This window comes from Paroedura picta, chromosome 4, assembly GCF_049243985.1.
Source record: "Paroedura picta isolate Pp20150507F chromosome 4, Ppicta_v3.0, whole genome shotgun sequence".
Lineage (NCBI taxonomy): Eukaryota > Metazoa > Chordata > Lepidosauria > Squamata > Gekkonidae > Paroedura > Paroedura picta.
The window spans coordinates 109,566,890-109,586,905 of NC_135372.1; the positions used below are offsets into that span (position 1 = coordinate 109,566,890).

A 20,016-nucleotide genomic window follows, 5' to 3' on the forward strand; every position below is an offset into this window, starting at 1 on the left:
CCGTAGAGCAAAGTGCCCTGTGGGGGGCAGGAAGTAAGTGGAGCAATTTTAGCTCCTTATTCTTCCTAACTCCAACACGTGCACATACATATTACACACATAATCCACACAAGTCTCATAATCTGGGTATTATCTAACAGGTCAGAAAAAGCTGTAACAATGAAATGGTGTAGTAGGATGCTATCCACTCTGTATGAATAGCCCAGGTGAATCCAAATAGTATTAAGGAAGAACAAGGCTGTAGCCAGATGAGAGGAAGAGAGTTGTGCTACAACACAACTGGCCATCCTGCTTGGCTCAGTGATTACAGTTTAATCCTGACCTCTCTGGCATCTAGGCCCCTACTGACGGAGGCTGATGCAGTCAATTCTACTAATCTCATGGATAACATTACATTGCCCTGCATGTTGCTAAACTGCCTTTTCATTTTATGGACATAAATGCTGTAAGAAAATCAGTCTCAGACAGCACCATGAGTACTCTGACCACTCGGTTTGTGTTCTTACTTATTGACCACTCAGTTCAAAGCCCAGAGTAAGTTTATTACAGGGGCTTTTAAAAACTGAATATACACATCAAATTAATTTGCAAGAAACAACCTAGATTAATGCAAACTAACACAACTGGGGCAAAACAAGAAATAATAGTGCTCCAAACATTAATGCTGGCTCCTAAATTGATTCCCAATTATTAAATTTCATCTGCATGCCCTTGGGGAGTTGATACCTCTTCAGAACCAATACTAAATTTTCAACAAGTTAATTTTGCATGGCGTAGCACATGCACAGACCAACTACAACATACTGTTCTAAGAAGAAAGTGTGGTTGGAAGCTTGGACAGCGGAAGCATTAGCCTTAAGAGGTCTAAATCCAGATCTCCAGTTGACGCAGGCAGTGCAGATGGAGAATTAAAATTCTTCAAGCACTTAAGAAAGCTCTGAAAAAAGAACTGTGAAAAGATGGCTTGTCACCGATTAGGGAATAAGCTGCTCATGTAGCTAAGTGGATTTTAATGGATGAAATAGACAGGTCACCACCTTTTACATGTAAAAGAGCTGCAAGGATCCTGTGAACAAGGACAAGCCAGCCAAGCCTTCCAATAGATCTCCTTTCTACCTCTTCACCTTGTCTGATCCTTAGAAGTCACTTCCCCACTCACCTCTCCGAGGCCTTTTACCCTTCTGCTTTAATTTATGCCCCATTATTTGGAACTGATATCCTTTCAGCTTTGTACTCTCTTCAAGCTCCACTTCAGCAGCAAAGCCTTGCCTAAACCTACTCAGTCTGTTGACTTTCCTTTATATCAACTTTTCTTATCAACCCATTCACAGGTCATTGTTGCCAATACAGCTGCTGCCAACAAGCACTTAAAAGGAAGAATTAATGGAAGTTGAAGCATTTAACTGGATCCTACTAACTTTATGAGAAGACTTGAATGGTACTGTCAAAACCATGCCTGATTTTACCATTTGTTCTTTCATTGCTGTGCTCTATGTCTTAGGTGTGAATTATAGCAATAGTGTGTTAGCAAGTTAGTGGGGGAATTTCCGGCCAGTTTTGTTGCTTGGTGCTGCTATCCCTACAGCAGTCTTGAAGGGTGGTTGTGTCTCTCCAGCTACCTGAAGGACAGCATCCTGGAATCTTCACACCCAAATAGACTGGTGGGGGGAACAGGGGGGGACTGTTCACTGGTTTGTAGAGAGTGCTGGGGGGAGTAGTAGAGTAGGTGAAGAATGAGGTGCTGTGAGAAATCTGTGTCCATTCTGGAACACAGTACGTCAGATTCCTAGTATGTCAGATTTGGGAACTGAAAAATATTGGTATTTCCTGATATTCCCAAAACCCAATACTACTATTGATTTATGCAATTTATAGAGTCTCTTGTGGCGCAGAGTGGTAAGGCAGCAGACATGCAGTCTGAAGCTTTGCCCATGAGGCTGGGAGTTTGATCCCAGCAGCCGGCTCAAGGTTGACTCAGCCTTCCATCCTTCCGAGGTTGCTAAAATGAGTGTCCAGCTTGCTGGAGAGTAAAGCGGTAATGACTGGGGAAGGCACTGGCAAACCACCCTGTATTGCGTCTGCCATGAAAACGCTAGAGGGAGTCACACCCCAAGGGTCAACCATGACCCGGTGCTTGCACTGGGGATACCTTTATCCAATTTATATACTGCCCCTCACTGCAATGTCTCCAGGTGGCGTGGTATTGAATTCAGAAAAAGCAAATTTTTTTGCTCTATTTAAAGGGACCAAGATATATTTAAATGCTTGCCAAACAACTGATCCTAGAGAGGCTCATCCCACATGATGGGTTTGGATTTGACCCCCCAAACAGCTGCTCCACAGGGTCAGTTTGGGTTGTACCCGGAGCCCACAGTATGACCACTCCCAGCCTGCCAACTGGCAACCATTTTACCAATCCCTTTTGCTTCCCTCCCTTTGAAGGGGGACGAGTAAAAGGGTTTAAATGACTGCTGGCCATTTAAACTTAAATTGACCCTTTGAATTGGTCAAGCTGTTGTTTAAATGGCCAGCAGCCATTTCAGTCGTATAACAGCTGAATTTGCCCAAATATAAACTGAAATAATTTGGCTTCTATTCACCTGTACTAGTAGTCAAAACATATTAGGCAATCTGCATTCATCTTAGAGATTATTAAAAAAACCCTGTATTTTTCCAGTACTTCTTTTTCTCAGTTTGAGTGAACCAAATGCACATGCTTTGTTATTAGCCCAGTAGGCAAGGGAAATTTAAGAACAGTTATAGAACTGTATCTATAGGTACAGTTACAGTGTTATTCTAAATAAACAATTGATTTATATGAAGTAAAGGATCCCCTTTTACCTCAGAGTCCCCCCTCATGTGTTGACCATTCTGCCCTCCTACCAATTATAACTAAGCCATCCTATTCTTCGGATCCAACTAAAGATTCTAAGTCAAGAGCCTTAGGTGGCAGTGAAATAAAGTATAGGAAACATTAGTCAGAACACTAGAGACAGACTCTTTACAGGTACAACAGAAAACCTGACACCCATCACCTCCCAATAAGACAAATTTTGCTTACAGTTGCTTGTTGGGAGGGCATGAAGCAGTTACCATGTTAGAAGGATCATGAAAATAGGTCTTCAGGTTTGCAAATATCCTGGATTCCAGAAATCAAAGCAAGGTCTCTTCATAAATGCATAAGAATTTATGAAGAGTCACTAAATTATTTTGTTGGCTCTTAATGCATATTTGAAAAAAACATAAATTACAGTTAAGTTTACTATCCTGACCAAAATCACTGCATCTTCCCTTTTTAAATCTGATTATGATGTCACCCTTGTAACACTTCAAGGCTTGCATTCCCTTCCATCAATTAAGGTGGCACTGGATAAGTCACAATTACTTTGAGTAAAGTTGCAAAATGTTTATTTTCTGATATTTTTTTAAAAATCCAACAATTAAATAAGGTTGTTCCAAAAAGACAACTTGTTCATGCCACAAAATGGAAGATATAAGTCCTGTTTTAATTCTTCTTGAGAATAATCCTGCTTCCTGTAGTCAATTGTGTAATGTCCAAGAAACAGATAACACAGGGTTTACCTATCACTACAGACACAGAAATTAGTATCTAAATCATGTATTTCAAGCAGGTTTTCCATGCTGGTACCCAAAGGCCAAGAAAAGTCTCAGAAGTCCTGTTGAATATTTTCTTTGTTTGCTTCTCCATGTTGTTGCTTAATTTGAGAAATTTCATTTTCCAGTTGCACAATGGTTCGTTCAATCTCATAATTTTTACTGACCAGAGACACCCACCTGTAAAGAAAGCAAAATAATTGTTTAAAGAATTCTTTAAGATTCCTTAGAGCTGAAATATCAAGGAACCAAAAATGAAAAGATCCAGCTGAGGCTATGCAACACCACAAGCTCAGTAAGGATAAATCTCTAGATACACACACACACACACACACACACACACACACACACACACACACAGGTATATCACTGGCCCAGAAAAAGCCAGAGCATGGATAGGGGACGATAAGGGCAGCAAATGGCAACAAAAAAGTATAGATTGTGATCACAATATATAAGACGTGGAGCAAAAAGTGATAAAGAAGAAACCTGTCAAGGATGAGACTAGTTGTTCGCCAAATGAGATTCATAGAAAACTATCTCCAGATGAAAGAAGCAAAAAGCTATATGGATGAGATTAAATCTGTACAGCAGACAGCATGCTCCTGTGATTGCATGTCTTAGCTTCTTTCAAAAATTAACCTTTGTGCCTCTTTGTACCACCCTGCACTTCCCCCATCTATATACATTTTCATTTATTTCAATTTGCCTGCCCTATACTCATGCATGTCTGCATGCATCCCTACTTTTCTTTTCTTCTTTTTATCCTTTAACTAGCCATTGGTGAAGCAGGTTGTCATCTCAGCCAATACGCTGCTGTAGGTGCCTCTGGATATTTGCCTTGCACCCCTATTACTCAGTATGTAATTTCTTAATGTAACTGGTGATTACAAGTGAAGCTTGGAACAAGACATAAATTGAGACTAGACTACTATACATTGGTATTCCTTTAAGGTCTAACTGAAAAACTCTAGTAGGTGAAGAATGGCATAGCTCAGCTATTATCCTGCAGATACTTGCTTCATTGACTGCCCATTTGTTGACAGGCTCAATTTAAGGTACTAGCTATCATATATAAAGCCTTTCATGCTCTTGGTCCCTCTTATCCAAGGGACTGCCTCTCCCCTTATGTTCCACTACATCAGTTTCACTCATCTCAGCAGGGCCTTCTGTTAGTGCCAATTTACAAATGGGCAAAATCAGCATGGACCTGCCTGTACGTATACTTTCTCAGTTGTGACCCCCCACCTTATGGAATGGCCTGCATGAGGAGGTCAGGAACATACCCACAAACTATGTAATTTAGTCAAGCGATAATAGGGTTGCACTGTACAAAATGCTTCACAAATTTGCTTGGCTCAAATATTAGGGACTGTGGTCTACTGTACAGATAAAGGTAGAGTAGATTGAGATACTTACGTAGATTCCATCTCCCTAAGTTTAGCACCAGCAGTGAGTTGCATATTCTTCCGCTGCCAGTTCAGATCCTGAATGTGTTTTCTGAAAGTAAAGGTAAAGGACATACTGAATCACTTGATGTGGTCAAGGACTGTAACAATAATTATGATCAAGAGTTGGAGAGCATAGGACCTAGAGAGGCAACCAAGGGAAGGAGGAGCTACCATTACAATGCTGTCTGTTAAAACAAGGTGGGATAACTTTATTTTACTGGCAACCCAAACAGATCTTATTGCAAAACCTCTTGATAAAATTTATGAAAAATTAGATTAGATATACTAATTTCTTACATCCTTGACAATAAGAAGCAGAGAAGGAAACAGCCAGCAGTCCTTTAGATTCTTATCCATCTAAGTATTCACAACTGGGAACCAAGATAAGGCAACAAAATCTGATTTTTAAATCAAGCAAAATTATTATTGAAATCTTCTCTTATCAAGGCAGAGATATAAGCTGGCAGAACAAGTGACAAGCTAAAAGACACCTTATCTATTTATTAGGAATACCAATAAGGGAAATAGATTTATGGAATCATAGAATCATAGAGTTGGAAATTACCATGTTTGAGTGGCTTAACGTATCACCAATCAGTTTAGCTAATTTTCCACTCTAGATGTACACCAGTATTATTATGGCCCAAAAGGCTTCATTTCATATTTATTAAAAGACATTTTTGCAACTCCAAATTGGATTTCCTTTTGGAGGATAGAGAAATAAGATCAGGGTACAAGGCAAAACAACTGGAAAGTGGTCAGGTTCTGCCCCCCAATTCAAGAGAACATACAAAATTCCCTCTATTATCCAAACAGATAATGGTAAAAAGAAAAAATTCCCTGGAGTCAGCTTAAATTTACTGGAGATGGGAGATATGACTACTGAACCCCAATTCACTGGTCTCGTTTCTCCTTTGAAACCCCCAAATAATACAACTCGCATATTAACATACTGAGTTAATATCTTCCTTCCGTTTGGTATGCAGAAATCCAACGAATTGTTCTTTTGATACTACAAACTCTTCTATGTATACCAAGAGAAATCATCAATAAGACCCAAGCCACTCAACTGAATGAGAAGGGTTCAGAGATGCAAGACCAAAGACCCTTAGTCCCAGAGGGGGAAATATATGGAATTTGACCCACGAATTGACCAAGATGTTACTTCCATTCCTCCAGCCAGTGTTACTATAGTGGAAAGGGCATACTTGAACTGTACAAACCTCTGGCCAAAAGTAATTGTAAAAACTAATTTTATTAAGGGCCAGGAAGTTACAAACAGGAACTAGACTAGGAAAACTTAACTTTTGAAATCCTCTCATGGAACATGTCAGGATGGGCCTCAAAAACACAAACCCCTGAAATGTATACCCAAATTAAGCAATTTCATATCCTGTTGATCCAGGAAACATGTACCACCTTCTGAGTTAGCACTGAAAGGAACAGCAAACAGCAACGCCTCTGTGGAGGATTAGCATGCCTAACTGCAAACTCCCTGAATATCATGTGGCTTCTTCCTCTTTAGCACTTGCAGATTTTTTTAACCCTTTCAACAACTGTTTTTCAAGAAGCCAGAGTATTTATAAACCCTTCAAAAATATTTTAAGAGTGGGTTTCCTTTTATGGTGTAAGTATACTAAATGCACCTTCCTACCTAGCAAAAGCAGCAGGTGTAGCAGACATTAATATTAGACAGTCCCCGTTTATTCACCAGCCTGTGCTAGAACATAACAAATTAGAAAAGGATATTTTTGACCCTATGGTTTATGTGGGCTTTCAGTAAAATGTGAAAAAATTATTAGCTCTAAAAGGCCTATGAGGTGGAAATTGCGCTGTTTTTATGGCCTGATAGTGTAAACTGCAGTTTTGGGGCCCTTTGTTCATTTCTGAAAGCAGACATCGGATATTAATAACTAAACCAATCATCTCCTTGGTCATGTGTTTACCACATGAAGAACAGAAATGGATGCTTGAAAGTCTTCCTTTTCACATCACAAGATTCTCTACTAGCAATCAGCAAATACTGCATCCTCATACAATTAGACCCTATATTTAGAATTCTTGTCTATTCAAAGAATAGAAATGCAGGACTTACCTCAAGCTCTGCAGTTCCTTTTGTGCCTGTTCAATCATGTGAACCAGATGCCTAGGAGCAAAGGACCTTTGTTAGTTCAACAAATTATTTAAATACAGTGAGAATGAAAATCATGTGCCTTCATTTTAATTTTTTTTAAATTTAAGAAGTCAGGAAGAATAGAAAAAAGAGGTTATGCAACATAATAGTATTTGTCAAGTACAATCATGTACAAAATGTATAAGACAGAAAATTGTCTCCCTTAAAGACCCATCATTACCATTTTTAAGGTATTATCATACTTAAAAATTATAAAAAGTTGGGTCCTTCTGATAATGTGTTGAACATTCTAAAGCCTCCATATTGAGCCCCACCTGTCAGGAGGCTTTGGAAAGTTCAACAAGAAGCAGGTGGGGTGGGGCGCCTGTCAGCAACAGTGGCACTGAACCAACCAGGGAAGGGCAGGCCATAAAAATGAAGTTATTATTTGTATACACAACCAGCATGCCCATCAGCTGATGACAGGCACCCTGCTGGCTCCATTTAAATGCCTTCCCGACAGGGGAGGCATGTAAATAGAGTGGTATGGGCATGCTACCCACAGGAGCAACTAGTGCAACCATCAGCTGAAGATGACAGGTACCCTGCCTGCTCCATTTAAATGCCTTCCCAACAGCTGATGGGTACACTGGTTGTTCCAGATGACAGGAACCCCAATCAAATCCAAAACAATATGCATTTTTCCCCACATACCTACACTCCATTCCTGCCCTGTAAAGCTGGAAGGGAATACTTAAAGGGACTACACTCACCTTACAGCTGATTCTGACGGCCAGGTGCATGGGGCCCTTCTGTAAGGTGCTCATAGAATCATAGAATAATAGAGTTGGAAGGGACCTCATGGGTCATCTAGTCCAATCCCCTGCACTATGCAGGACATTCACAACCCTATCACTCATACACTGTAACCTTCCCCTCCCTTGAGCCTTCACGGAATCAGCCTCTCCGCCAGATGGCTATCCAGCCTCTGTTTAAAAATTTCCAAATATAGACAACCCACCACCTCCCGAGGAGGCCTGTTCCACTGAGAAACCGCTCTGCTAGGAACTTCTTCCTGATGTTGAGACAGAATTTCTTTTGAATTAATGTCATCCAATTGGTTCTGGTCCGTCCCTCTGAGGCAAGAGAGAACAACTCTGCTCCATCCTCCATATGGCACCCTTTTAAATACTTGAAGGTGGTTATCAGATCCCCTCTCATTCATCTCCTCTCCAGGCTAAACAGACCAAGTTCCCCCAACCTTTCCTCATATGTCTTGGTCTCCAAACCCCTCACCATCTTTATTGCCCTCCTCTGGACACACTCCAGTTTGTCTACATCCCTCTTCAACTTGGGAGCCCAAAACTGAACACAGTACTCCAAGTGATGCCGAACCAGAGCAGAGTAAAGTGGTACCATCACCTCCTTTGATCTGGACACGATATTCCATTTAATACAGCCCAATATCCCATTTGCCTTTTTAGCCACCGAGTCACACTGTTGACTCAAGTTCAATGTGTGGTCTACTAAGACTCCTAGATCCTTTTCACACATGCTACTGCCAAGACAAGTCTCCCCCATCCTATATTGTTGTATTTGGTTTTTCCTACCTAAATGCAGAACTTTACATTTGTCCCTATTGAACTTCATTTTATTCAGTTTATCCCACTTCTCAAGCCTATCAAGATCATCTTGTATTCTGATTCTGTCTTGGGTTCTGTTTGCTACCCCTGCCAGTTTAGTATCGTCTGTAAATTTAATAAGTATCCCCTCTAAACCCTCATCCAAATCCAAACCATTTATAAATATGTTGAATAACACAGGCCCCAGGACAGATCCCTGAGGAACTCCACTTGTCACTCTTCTCCAAGAGGATGCTGAACCATTAACAAGTATCCTTTGGTTACGATCTGTTAACCAGTTATCGATCCACCTGACAGAATAAGTATCCATACCACATTTTACCAACTTGTCAACAAGAATATCATGTGGAACCTTAGCAAACGGTTTACTGAAATCCAGATAAAAAGTTAAGGTTGGTCTGACATGATTTGTTTTGTGAAACCCATCTTAGAAATGACAGCTCTCTGTCCCAGCAGCTCAAGAACAGACTGTTTGATGATTTGTTCCAAAATTCTTCCAGCTACAGATGTCAAGCTGACAGGTCAATAGTTACCCGGAGCCTCTTTTTTCCCCTTTCTTGAAGGCGACAACATTTGCCTGCCTCCAATCATCTGGCATTTCACCTGTTCTCCAAGAAGTGTCAAAAATAAATGACAGATGTTAAGAGATTACATCTGCAAGTTCTTTTAGTACACTTTGATGCAATTCATCTGGCCCAGAAGACTTTGTTACATTTAAAGAAACTAGGTGTTTGTGGACTGCCCCAACAATGATCCTAGGGCACCATTCCCATCTCCCCTGTTGTGTTATGTTTTTTCCACATTGAGCACTATTTCGCTCACAAGAGAGGAATGAGGAGAATTAAGAGTTAAGCAGTTCAGCCCTCTCTTCATCTGTTATAATTTCTCTTTTCTTGTCCTAGCAGTGGTCCTACAGTGTTCCTATTTTTTCTTACTTGAAATATAACTAAAGAAGCTTTTTTGTTATGTTTAGCACTTCTAGCTAGCCTAAGCTCATATTGAGCTTTAGCTTTTCTAACCCTGTCCCTATAATTATTGGTTATATGTTTATATTCATCCTTGGCAATAAGGCCTTCCTTCCATTTCCTAAATGACTTTTTTATTCCTCAAATCAATTGACAGCTGTTTATGGAGCCAACTTGGTTTCCTTAGGCTCTTTCCATCTTTCCTTCTCAAGGGAATTGTTTGTGATTGAGCCTTCAGTATTTCACTTTTAAGAAACTCCCAGCCCTCTTGGACTCCCATCTCTTTAAATCTTTCTGACCACAGGACTCAGGGCCCTGCTCCATAGAAACACTCCCCTCCTGCCTTGACAGGCTGGGAACAAGTGTTTAAAGTGACCCAGGCAAAGCCCATGTTCCCTTTCCATACTCCCCCCTCACCATCCCAGACTGGGTGAGGGGGGAATACTGAACAAGATTGTGGACTTCCTAGAGATCATTGTATTTTTTTCACAACGGGTTTTACCATTAGTAACATAAAATTGTGCACGTACTTCCAATGACATGCTAAATGTTCTAGGCTCTATGAATAGCCCCTCCCACGCTATTTTGGAATGTTCTGCAACCCCCCCCCCTACATTGTCAGACAGTAAGGAGAAGGCCTTCTAGTGCCAATTGCATTTCAGCATGCAATGGGCTTTACTGCTAGTTATTTTTACTATCTATAAAATACAATAGTTCTTACTTCTTACTTGGGATATGATTGTATTCAGCATTTTAAGTTTAAGTTTCAAGCTTCATATCTTAACACAGCCCGCGGCGCTGCGGACTAAATAAAAGGGTAAGGGCTTGGGAGGCGGGATGTGTCCGTGATGAGGAAGGGTGCCAATTGGCCCCTTCCTCTGGACAGACTACTGGAGGGACCAATCGGCAGGCGCAAAGCGTCTGCCAATTGGTCCCTCCGACTCCCCGCCGAAGCAACTGTGAGCCGCGTGCAGCGCGGCTTGCAGTTGCTCCTTTCCTGGCGGCCTGACGCCTCTTGCCGCGTCAGGCCGCTGCCCAACGGAGCTCCCGGCAGTCGCACGGAGCGCGGCTGCCGGGGGCTCCCATGCCTAGCGCCCGCTGTATTTATTTTACAGCGGGCTTGAATACTAGTCTATTTCTATTTTGACATCATTAGTTTTATCATTACTATGTAGTCAATATTACATATTTACCTACATATTCTACATATTCATTAGAACCCTTAACAGATAAATGGTATATAAAGGTAAAAAGGAAGGTCTATTACATATCTCACTAGCTTCAAAGCCCGTTCTTAAGAACGGGCCTTGAAAGGGTCCCCTCTCCTGGCCAGGCAGTTTAAGGTGGCCTTGGGCAGCAGCTTGCAGCCAGATCAAGTGGGGCGGGGGGGGGGGGGCTGGGCAGCTTGTTAGCAGGGACGGGACAGAGCTCCTTAACGAGCAGTCAGCAGGCTGGGAGGCCCTGGTCAGCAGACCAAGAGGCCCTCATTAGGAGGCCCTCCACCACGATCCTTTGGCCATTCTTCTAAATGTGGACAGACATCTAGTTTCCATGTTGCTATGTGTATAGTTCTATAGTAGTTCAGCAGTGGAATAGGCTGCCTAAGGAGGTGGTGAGCTCCCCCTCACTGGCAGTCTTCAAGTAAAGGTTGGATACACACTTTTCTAGGATGCTTTAGGATGCTTTGGGCTGATCCTGCATTGAGTAGGGGGTTGGACTAGATGGCCTGTATGGCCCCTTCCAACTCTATGATTCTATGATTCTAATCACTGTCCCCATATATTTGAATATCACTTCTACGAATTTTGACATGTTTTGTGTTTTTCAGTGCATTTCCTTTCAATAACTTTTTGCTTTTTTACAAGTCAACAAACGTAAGAAAGAAGGTTCCATCTATGGCTTGACATTCCTAGCATTCTGCTTTGTAGTTGTTATTTACTTTTTCAATGTCCTTTGAAGTTATATACCGTCTAAAAAACATTTTGGACCAATTTTCTCAATGTTTGGCTGACTGTAAATTTGATATCTTTTACCCATAGTTGTTTCCATTGTTGCACAGATACCTGTTCTTGAAAGTTTTGCATCCATTTTTTCACTTGTTCATTTCTGTCTCTACCTGAAGTAAAATCTTATATAGTCATTATTATACATTATTATATATAGTAAATGTTTTTATTTTGTAATCAGCTGTTCAAACTCAGTTGCGTCACTTAGAACTCCAACTTCAGTGCTCATGATCTCCTTTAGTCTTGAAATGGATTAATAACATAACAGCCATTGAGTGTTTACATCTTCCCAAGCTTGATTTTCTACCAAGTATTTATCTTCATGCCATATATTTAAAAAATCATTTTTATTTCTCACATTCCTGTCACAGTAAATTTCAATTGGGGACATAAAGAGTTTGAGGGATTATCCAATGTGTAAACCATATTTTCAAAAGCCCTGCTTTGATTATCATACATCTTTCTAGTGTTATGATCTTTTAAGCAAATTTCTTAGAAATAGTTGAATAAGCCTTTATTCAAGGTCTGCTGATTCTAATTTTACTATTCTTTGTCTTCGGTTCTTAATCTAGTCCCCAATCCAGACCAGACCTGCTGTCTAGTAATATAACTTTATATTTGGGACTAGTAATCTTCCTCTTTTTCTCATTGGGTAGTAATGACTCTTTATGCATGGCGGCAGCTACTCTGCGCTGCCGCCGTGCCGTTCCCCGTGAACGCACAGGGACAAGGGGTGCGCGGCTGCCCTGGCATAGCGCACGCACACGTGCTTTGTGCCAGGGCCAACAGGGTAAGCAGCAGTGGCCGGGAAGGGGGGGAGATGGGGAGGGGCCAGGGGGAGTAGGGGGCCGGCCCCCCTCCACACGCTTTGGCGGGGGCAGGGGCATGTCGCTGCCGGCTCCGTGGCTCCGCGGATCCTGCAGAGGCATGCGGTGTCCCCTACAGGGACACCGTAGGTCGGGGCCAGGCGGGCCAAAAGGCCCAGGCTGGCAATTATGCACAGCGCCAGCCCGCCCTCCAGCTCCTGCATGTGCCCGCAGCACCTAGGAAGCTGCGGATGTTCCCGTGTTTCTATAACGTGGGCCTTCCGTGGTCCTGTGCTGGGCCATGCCCACACTGGTGGCGGGAGCTTGCATAATCTGGGATTTTCCCCGATGCCCTGCCAGCGTGAGCATTCTGTCCCATGCATAATGGGTCAGAATGAAGCTTATACTTTTTTTTTTGCCATTCTATATAAGCTGGTTTTGCCACTCTTTTTTCTATGTGTATGGGTATCATTTGGAATAGAAAGGTTTCTGGTAGTTAGTTTTTTAATTATAGTTTTGCCTAGTCATAGCTATTTCCAGATAGGATCAGTGACTGCTGAGCACTCTGTGCTCTTAATAATGTCCTCTTCTTATTACTGTGTTTAAAATTTCATTAGTGTTTTTTCTTTGGAAGTGTGCATGCATATGGAAGCTGATACCTTGTATAAAACTTTGGTCTTAAAGATGCCATTGGACTCTAAAGTTTTTCATAGAATCATAGAGTTGGAAGGGGCCATACAGGCCATCTAGTCCAACCCCCTGCTCAACGCAGGATCAGCCCTAAGCATCCTAAAGCATCCAAGAAAAGTGTGTATCCAACCTTTGCTTGAAGACTGCCAGTGAGGGGGAGCTCACCACCTCCTTAGGCAGCCTATTCCACTGCTGAACTACTCTGACTGTGAAAAACGTTTTCCTGATATCTAGCCTATATCGTTGTACTTGAAGTTTAAACCCATTACTGCGTGTCCTCTCCTCTGCAGCCAGCAGAAACAGCATCCTGCCCTCCTCCAAGTGACAACCTTTCAAATACTTAAAGAGGGCTATCATGTCCCCTCTCAATCTCCTTTTCTCCAGGCTGAACATTCCCAAGTCCCTCAACCTATCTTCATAGGGCTTGGTCCCTTGGCCCCAGATCATCTTCATCGCTCTCCTCTGTACCCTTTCAATTTTATCGACGTCCTTCTTGAAGTGAGGCCTCCAGAACTGCACACAGTACTCCAGGTGTGGTCTGACCAGTGCTGTATACAATGGGACTATGACATCTTGTGATTTTGATGCGATGCCCCTGTTGATACAGCCCAAAATGACATTAGCCTTTTTTACCGCTGCATCACACTGCCTGCTCATGTTTAGTTTACAATCCACAAGTACCCCAAGGTCTCGTTCACACACAGTGCTACCTAGAAGCGTATCCCCCGTCCAGTAGGCATGCTTTTCATTTTTCTGACCCAGATGCAGAACTTTACACTTATCTTTATTAAATTGCATCTTGTTCTCATTTGCCCATTTTTCCATTGTATTCAGATCTCGTTGAACTCTGTCTCTATCTTCCGGAGTATTTGCCAGTCCTCCCAATTTGGTGTCATCTGCAAACTTGAGTAGTCCCTCCACCCCCTCATCTAGATCATTAATATGTTAAAAAGTACCGGGCCGAGCACCGAGCCCTGAGGTACCCCGCTACTCACCTCTCTCCAGTCTGATGAAACACCATTGACAACAACTCTTTGAGTGCAGTTCTCTAACCAAGTCCCTATCCACCTAACTATCTGAAAATCCAGATTGCAGTCCTTCAACTTATCCATCAGAAATCCATTCTACTCCTTCAGACCAACACAGCTACCCACTTGAATCTGTCTTTTTTCTGTTAATTTCGTAGCCTTATAAGGATCCAAATTCTTCTATATGTCCTGCATTTTAATTTTCTTGACAGAAACAAACATGACCTTGTTGACCAGGTGCAATGAAGCCTTTGGTTATTCACCTGTTTAAAACGCTTCCAGTGACGAACACACTCATATACTATATATAAGAACACAATACCTTGCAAATTGATAGTGACCGATTCACATGTAGTCTGCATCTCTCAAAAAGTAAAATAATTTATTAGGATTATAGCCACCCCCTTTTCAGCATAAAACCCACTAAAGATGTTAGAAAGCAAGTAGTGTACTTTTTGAAAAACGAACTTAGTAGCACATATTAAAAAAAAACACGAGGATACAATAGGTCAACAGAAGCAGCAACTACAAGTCTTAGAAACAGGTGTGTTTCACATTATATGGCAGGGCAATATAGGGTAAAAAGAGCAATTCTTTGTATGACAAAGAATGGAATGGCTTGATCATTTGTCTAATTTATCTGTAGCACATATTCGAGTACTACAAAGAAAACAAGAAGATCTAAAGAACTGGTAACTGAAAATACAAATTCTTCCAACTAAGTTTTGAAGTGCTCGACACGGAGAGAAACTACTTACTCATTATACACTTTCCAGGCATTGCAGCCATACTGAGACATCAACTCCAAGTTCTCAATTCGAACTGCCTGATGCTCCAGCTGAGCCATTGAGTTATTAACACATTCCTGCCATGCTGTGATATCATTCTTCTGCCCAGAAGAGGGAGCAGGCAGCTCATACCTGTTAAAATACCAGAAAATATAGTCCTTAAAACAATGTGACAGGTAATGTTCATCTAGTTTTTGGTGAAAGATTCAAATGTATAAGATTTAGGCAAATAACTGTATACCATTTAAACCTTTTAAATACTGAGATAACAATGGTGATTCATAGCTAACAGTACCAACTGCAAGAGCATCAGCCAATACCTACTTCCCCATAATTATTAGCATAATTAATATCAATAATTGTTTTTAATTGCCAAATTAATATTGCAATGGCATACCTAGGTATTTCTTGAAAGGATAAACCACTAACAGTTGTTCCAGTAGGATACACTAGAAGAAGAGCTGGTTCTTATATGCTGCTTTTCTCTACCTGAAGGAGTCTCAAAGCGGCTTACATTCACCTTCCTTTTCCTCTCCTCACAACAGACACCCTGGGAAGTGTGTGAGGCTGAGAGAGCCCTGATATTACTGCTCAGTCAGAACAGCTTTATCAGTGCTGTGGCGAGCCCAATGTCACCCAGCTGGTTGCATTTGGGGGACTGTGGATTCAAATCCGGCTCACCAGATTAGAAGTCTGCACTCCTAACCACTATACCAAGCTGACTCTCTAACATCATGGCTTCTGGAAAATATGCAAAATTTGGACTTCCACCATTTAATACTTTTAGAAGCCATATTTATTTTATTCGTTTGATTTATATACTGTTCCTCACTGCGACAAATACCAGTGTTGATTTTTCCCTAAACCTTTCCCAACATAAATGATGCATACTTTACCAAAAAGTCCCCTAGAGTTACCTTTTCATGCTCAGCAATTCTAATGGCTGTCGGGCTCCTAGGCGTTCAAATTCATTTCTCATTATTTCAGTCTACAGACAAAAAGCAAGCAAAATTAGTCATTGCAAGCAACTTTTGATCTTGTTGATTATTGAATTTGTATAAATCTTACTTAGTTTTCAAAGAAATTTACCACTCAAAAACTAGAGTCAATTGTTACATTAAAATGAGGCAACAAACAACTTACACACACACACTCCACCAGTTCTGAAAGAAACAGCCTCGAGGACTTACTAAAAAATGTGGCAATGTAAGTTTTCTAAAAGAAGCAAAGGATGAGCCACATAGGAATTCTGAAGATTGTTCCAAAGCACCAGGGGAACTCCTGAAATCCCTAGTGGATGGCACCTCTGCATCCATTCAATTCAGTACCCTTAATAAAACTTCTGGTAGACTTTCAAAGACAGGGGATTGATTCACATAAAAAAGATACCATCCTGCAAACAGGCTAAATAACCACTTGTACTTGTGCATTCTCTGTTGCAGCTCCCAGTTTATGGAATGGATTGCCTGGCTTTCCTCTCCTGACTTTTCCCTAACTTTGTAGAATGGAATTATTCAAGAGGGATTTTTTGGCACAGGTAAAAAAGTATAGTAATGAAATGGTTCAGAAAGTAACAGGATAGGGACTGAGGCCTTTCATTGTAAGTATGTACTAACTATGTAGCTTCTGTATCATTTAATGTGTCATACCTAAATGCTTACGCTTTGTTTCATCTCTTTTGATTTCTGTTTTCAAATTTCTGAAGTCAAAACACTACTGCCTGGTTCATTGGATATCCCATCCTGTTGATCATCCTTGACTTATACTATGTAATTCACCTTGAGCCTCAGTGGAAAAGCTGGGTTATAAATTTTGTATATAAATTAAATAAAAAGATACTCTGGCTTAAAAACTAACCCCTAAGAAAATTTTAAAGGATTCTTGAGAATGTTTGGAGCAGGGAAAACTTTTTCTACAGAATTCAATTTTGAAATACTTTGGCACTGCTGTGGGAACAAATTAATTTTGTGCTTTTTAAAATTAAATTTTTAAATTACTATGCTAACAAAGGAAGGCATTTTAAACATACTTAGAGGCACCATGTATTCTAAGCATTCAGGTCTGGCACTAAAGACTTAGATTTCTAACACACGTTTCCTTCAAAAGAACCCCTCAATCTATTTATTTATTTCCCGCCACTCTCAACATGCAGCACATGGTGGGTTTCTCCTTACAGGAAGAGTGGCCAGTCCAAGACAACACTAGCTGACGCCTAATCTACACGTAAGAGTAGAAAGAGGTTAAGGCAGCAGGACGGAATTTTGTTTATTTTCATCTATATATGATTTTCTTTCCAAGGGGGACCCAAAACAGCCAACACCATTTTATCCCCACAACAACCCTGCGAGGAAATTTGGGCAGAAAACGTGCAACTTACCCAATAAGCTCCCAGGGCACAACGGGAATTTGAACCTGGCCGTCCCAGATCCTGGTGCACTCTTACCTGCTACTACACAACACTGTACTCCTTCCAGTGGAAGGCGCCAATCCCGAATGACCCGAAACTCAGCCGTAAATACGGAGCAAAAAGCCGTTTCCCCACCTTGCTACTTGTCTACTTAAGGACCAATTTAAAAAAACATCATTCTCACTTGGCTCGTCCCCCACCACTTCCCCACGCCAAGAGGCTCTTCGCCTCCAACCAATGCGGCGCCTTTGTTAGCCGAATACTGACCCTTCCTCACCTCGAAGGCGCTGTAGTCTGGCGCGGGCAGGTAACTCAAGTAGTTCTTGGTGGGCCGGTACCGCCGCGTCTCCTCCTCCACCAGCGCCGCGGCCTGGACACACACAGACAAACAAGCAGAGATTAGGTCGTCCGCTCTGCCGGCCTCGGGGAGGCCTCAGCCGGCCTTGCTACTCGCCACTCACCGCTTCCCGCACACCCGGCGCCTCATAGCCTTGGTCGAAGTATGGAAGAGCGTCTACAGCCACTTCGCCGGCCACCAGCCCCGGCCCCGCCATCTTGCGCCGCCCGCCGCCAAAACCTTCATTGCGCCGCACATGCGCTGTCGCCTTATGTCTCTGCGCGTGCGCACCTTCCCGGCTCCTACGCCACCTGCGTAGGCTTCACTGTCCGGCAAAGCCTCCAGCTCCCTCTGCAGGTTGGTCTTCTGTATAGCCGGTAGTCTCAGAAGCGGTGCCGTAGTCAGTGATTGGTTTTCATTTTTGGAAAAGTGCTTTGGGTTGGGGCGTGTTCAGGGGTGGGGGGCGACTTAAAAACGTGTTACATACATAAGTACGTGTTTAACCAGCTCTGTATTGTCATCAGGGTTCTGGGATCTAGACAGCATTCTGCAAAGCTGCAAATCTTACGGACTTGAATGAGACACTCGCATGGCTGGAGCAAATGGACTGTGAATTGCTGTTGTGTTCCACGGAACCCCCAAAGCAGATGGTAAAATGAGTGAGAGGATTAAAAACCAAACAAAACATTCGGAAGGAAGGAAAGATTAACCCACACCACCCCATTGCCTAACCCATTAAGCAACGCGGAAAATGGACAGTTCTGTACAGTTCTATTCTAAGCTTCAGCATTTCCCCCAAACACTATTGAAAACAATCTTTTTTTGGAAGTTGTATAATTAAATACAGTCACAACAGCTGACTGTTGCAAAGAGTTAAAGGACAAAATAAAAACGGTTTTACTTAATAATGACTTCATTTCCCTTTTCTCCTCAATGGTAACCCAAAGTGGCTTACAACTCTGTGAAGTAAGCTAGATTGACAGTGCGTGATATCTGGAACGCAGCCTTCTCAGATCCTAGCCTGAAGCTCTAACCCTGCAAACATGCTGCTAAACTTCATTATACAGAATTCATTTCAAAATTTATTCCAGCCAAAGGGTCTTATGACCCTCCCCCTGCCCCTTCTAATAGTGACAATCTAGCACTATTCTCCCCCTTCAAGGATCGCTGCCTTGTTGTGGCAAGGGGGCTTGCGTAGTTCAGTGAAGCTATGAGCTATACCGTGCAGGGCCACCCAAGACGGACAGGTCATAGCTGAGAGCTCTGACAAAAGGTGATCCACTGGAGAAGGAAATGGCAAACCACTCCAGTATCTTTGCCATGAAAACTCTATGGACAGTTCCAATAGGCATAACGATATGACGCTGGAAGATGAGCCCCTCAGGTCGGAAGGTGTCCAATATGCTACTGGGGATGAGCAGACGGCTAGTACGAGTAGCGCCAGAATGAATGAAGCGACTGGGCCAAAGCCGAAAGGACGCTCAGTTGTGGAAGTAACTGGTGGCGAAAAGACAGTCCGATGCTGTAAAGATTTTTATTCCATAGGAACCTGGAACGTCAGATCCATGAATCAAGGTAAGCTGGATGTGGTCAAACAAGAAATGAGAAGACTGAACATCGACATTTTAGGAATCAGTGAACTAAAATGGACAGGAATGGGTGAATTTAATTCAGATGACCATAAGGTATACTACTGTGGACAAGAATCTCGCAGAAGAAATGGAGTAGCCTTCATAATCAATAAGAGAGTAGGAAAAGCAGTCTTGGGATACAATCTCCAAAATGACAGAATGATCTCAGTTCGAATCCAAGGCAAACCATTCAACATCACAGTGATCCAGGTCTATGCCCCAACCACTGCTGCTGAAGAGGATGAAGTTGATCAGTTCTATGAAGCCCTACAACACCTTCTAGAAGCAACACCAAAAAATGATGTACTTATCATCATGGGGGATTGGAATGCTAAAGTAGGAAGCCAAAAGATAACCGGGATAACAGGCAAGTTTGGCCTTGGAGTACAAAATGAAGCAGGGCACAGGCTGGTAGAATTTTGTCAAGAGAATACAATGGTCATAGCAAACACTCTTTTCCAACAACCCAAGAGACGACTCTACACATGGACATCACCAGACGGTCAACACAGAAATCAGATTGACTATGTGCTCTG

General features: G+C 42.1%; 1 protein-coding gene across 1 annotated transcript; it reads right to left on the minus strand.

Annotated features, from left to right (window-relative positions):
- Positions 1-3,391: 3,391 nt before the first annotated feature.
- On the minus strand, positions 3,392-18,131 carry BCAS2 (BCAS2 pre-mRNA processing factor). Its single transcript, XM_077334977.1, has 7 exons — positions 17,974-18,131; positions 17,790-17,882; positions 16,023-16,093; positions 15,076-15,237; positions 7,162-7,212; positions 5,035-5,115; positions 3,392-3,795 (listed from the first exon to the last, which is right to left on the minus strand). The coding sequence occupies exons 1-7, from the start codon at positions 18,064-18,066 to the stop codon at positions 3,669-3,671; spliced, it is 678 nt and encodes a 225-aa protein (XP_077191092.1). The 5' UTR covers positions 18,067-18,131; the 3' UTR covers positions 3,392-3,668.
- Between the last annotated feature and the right edge of the window lie 1,885 nt (positions 18,132-20,016).

What these genes read in the sequence shown, in the direction of transcription:
- BCAS2 (XM_077334977.1), bottom strand. Translation starts at nt 18,066, where the DNA reads ATGGCGGGGCCGGGGCTGGTGGCCGGCGAAGTGGCTGTAGACGCTCTT. An exon ending in CAGACTACAGCGCCTTCGAG is followed by an intron (nt 16,094 to 17,789) that starts GTGAGGAAGGGT and finishes TTTTGTCTGTAG; the next exon opens with ACTGAAATAATGAGAAATGA. An exon ending in GCCTGGAAAGTGTATAATGA is followed by an intron (nt 7,213 to 15,075) that starts GTAAGTAGTTTC and finishes CTTTGCTCCTAG; the next exon opens with GCATCTGGTTCACATGATTG.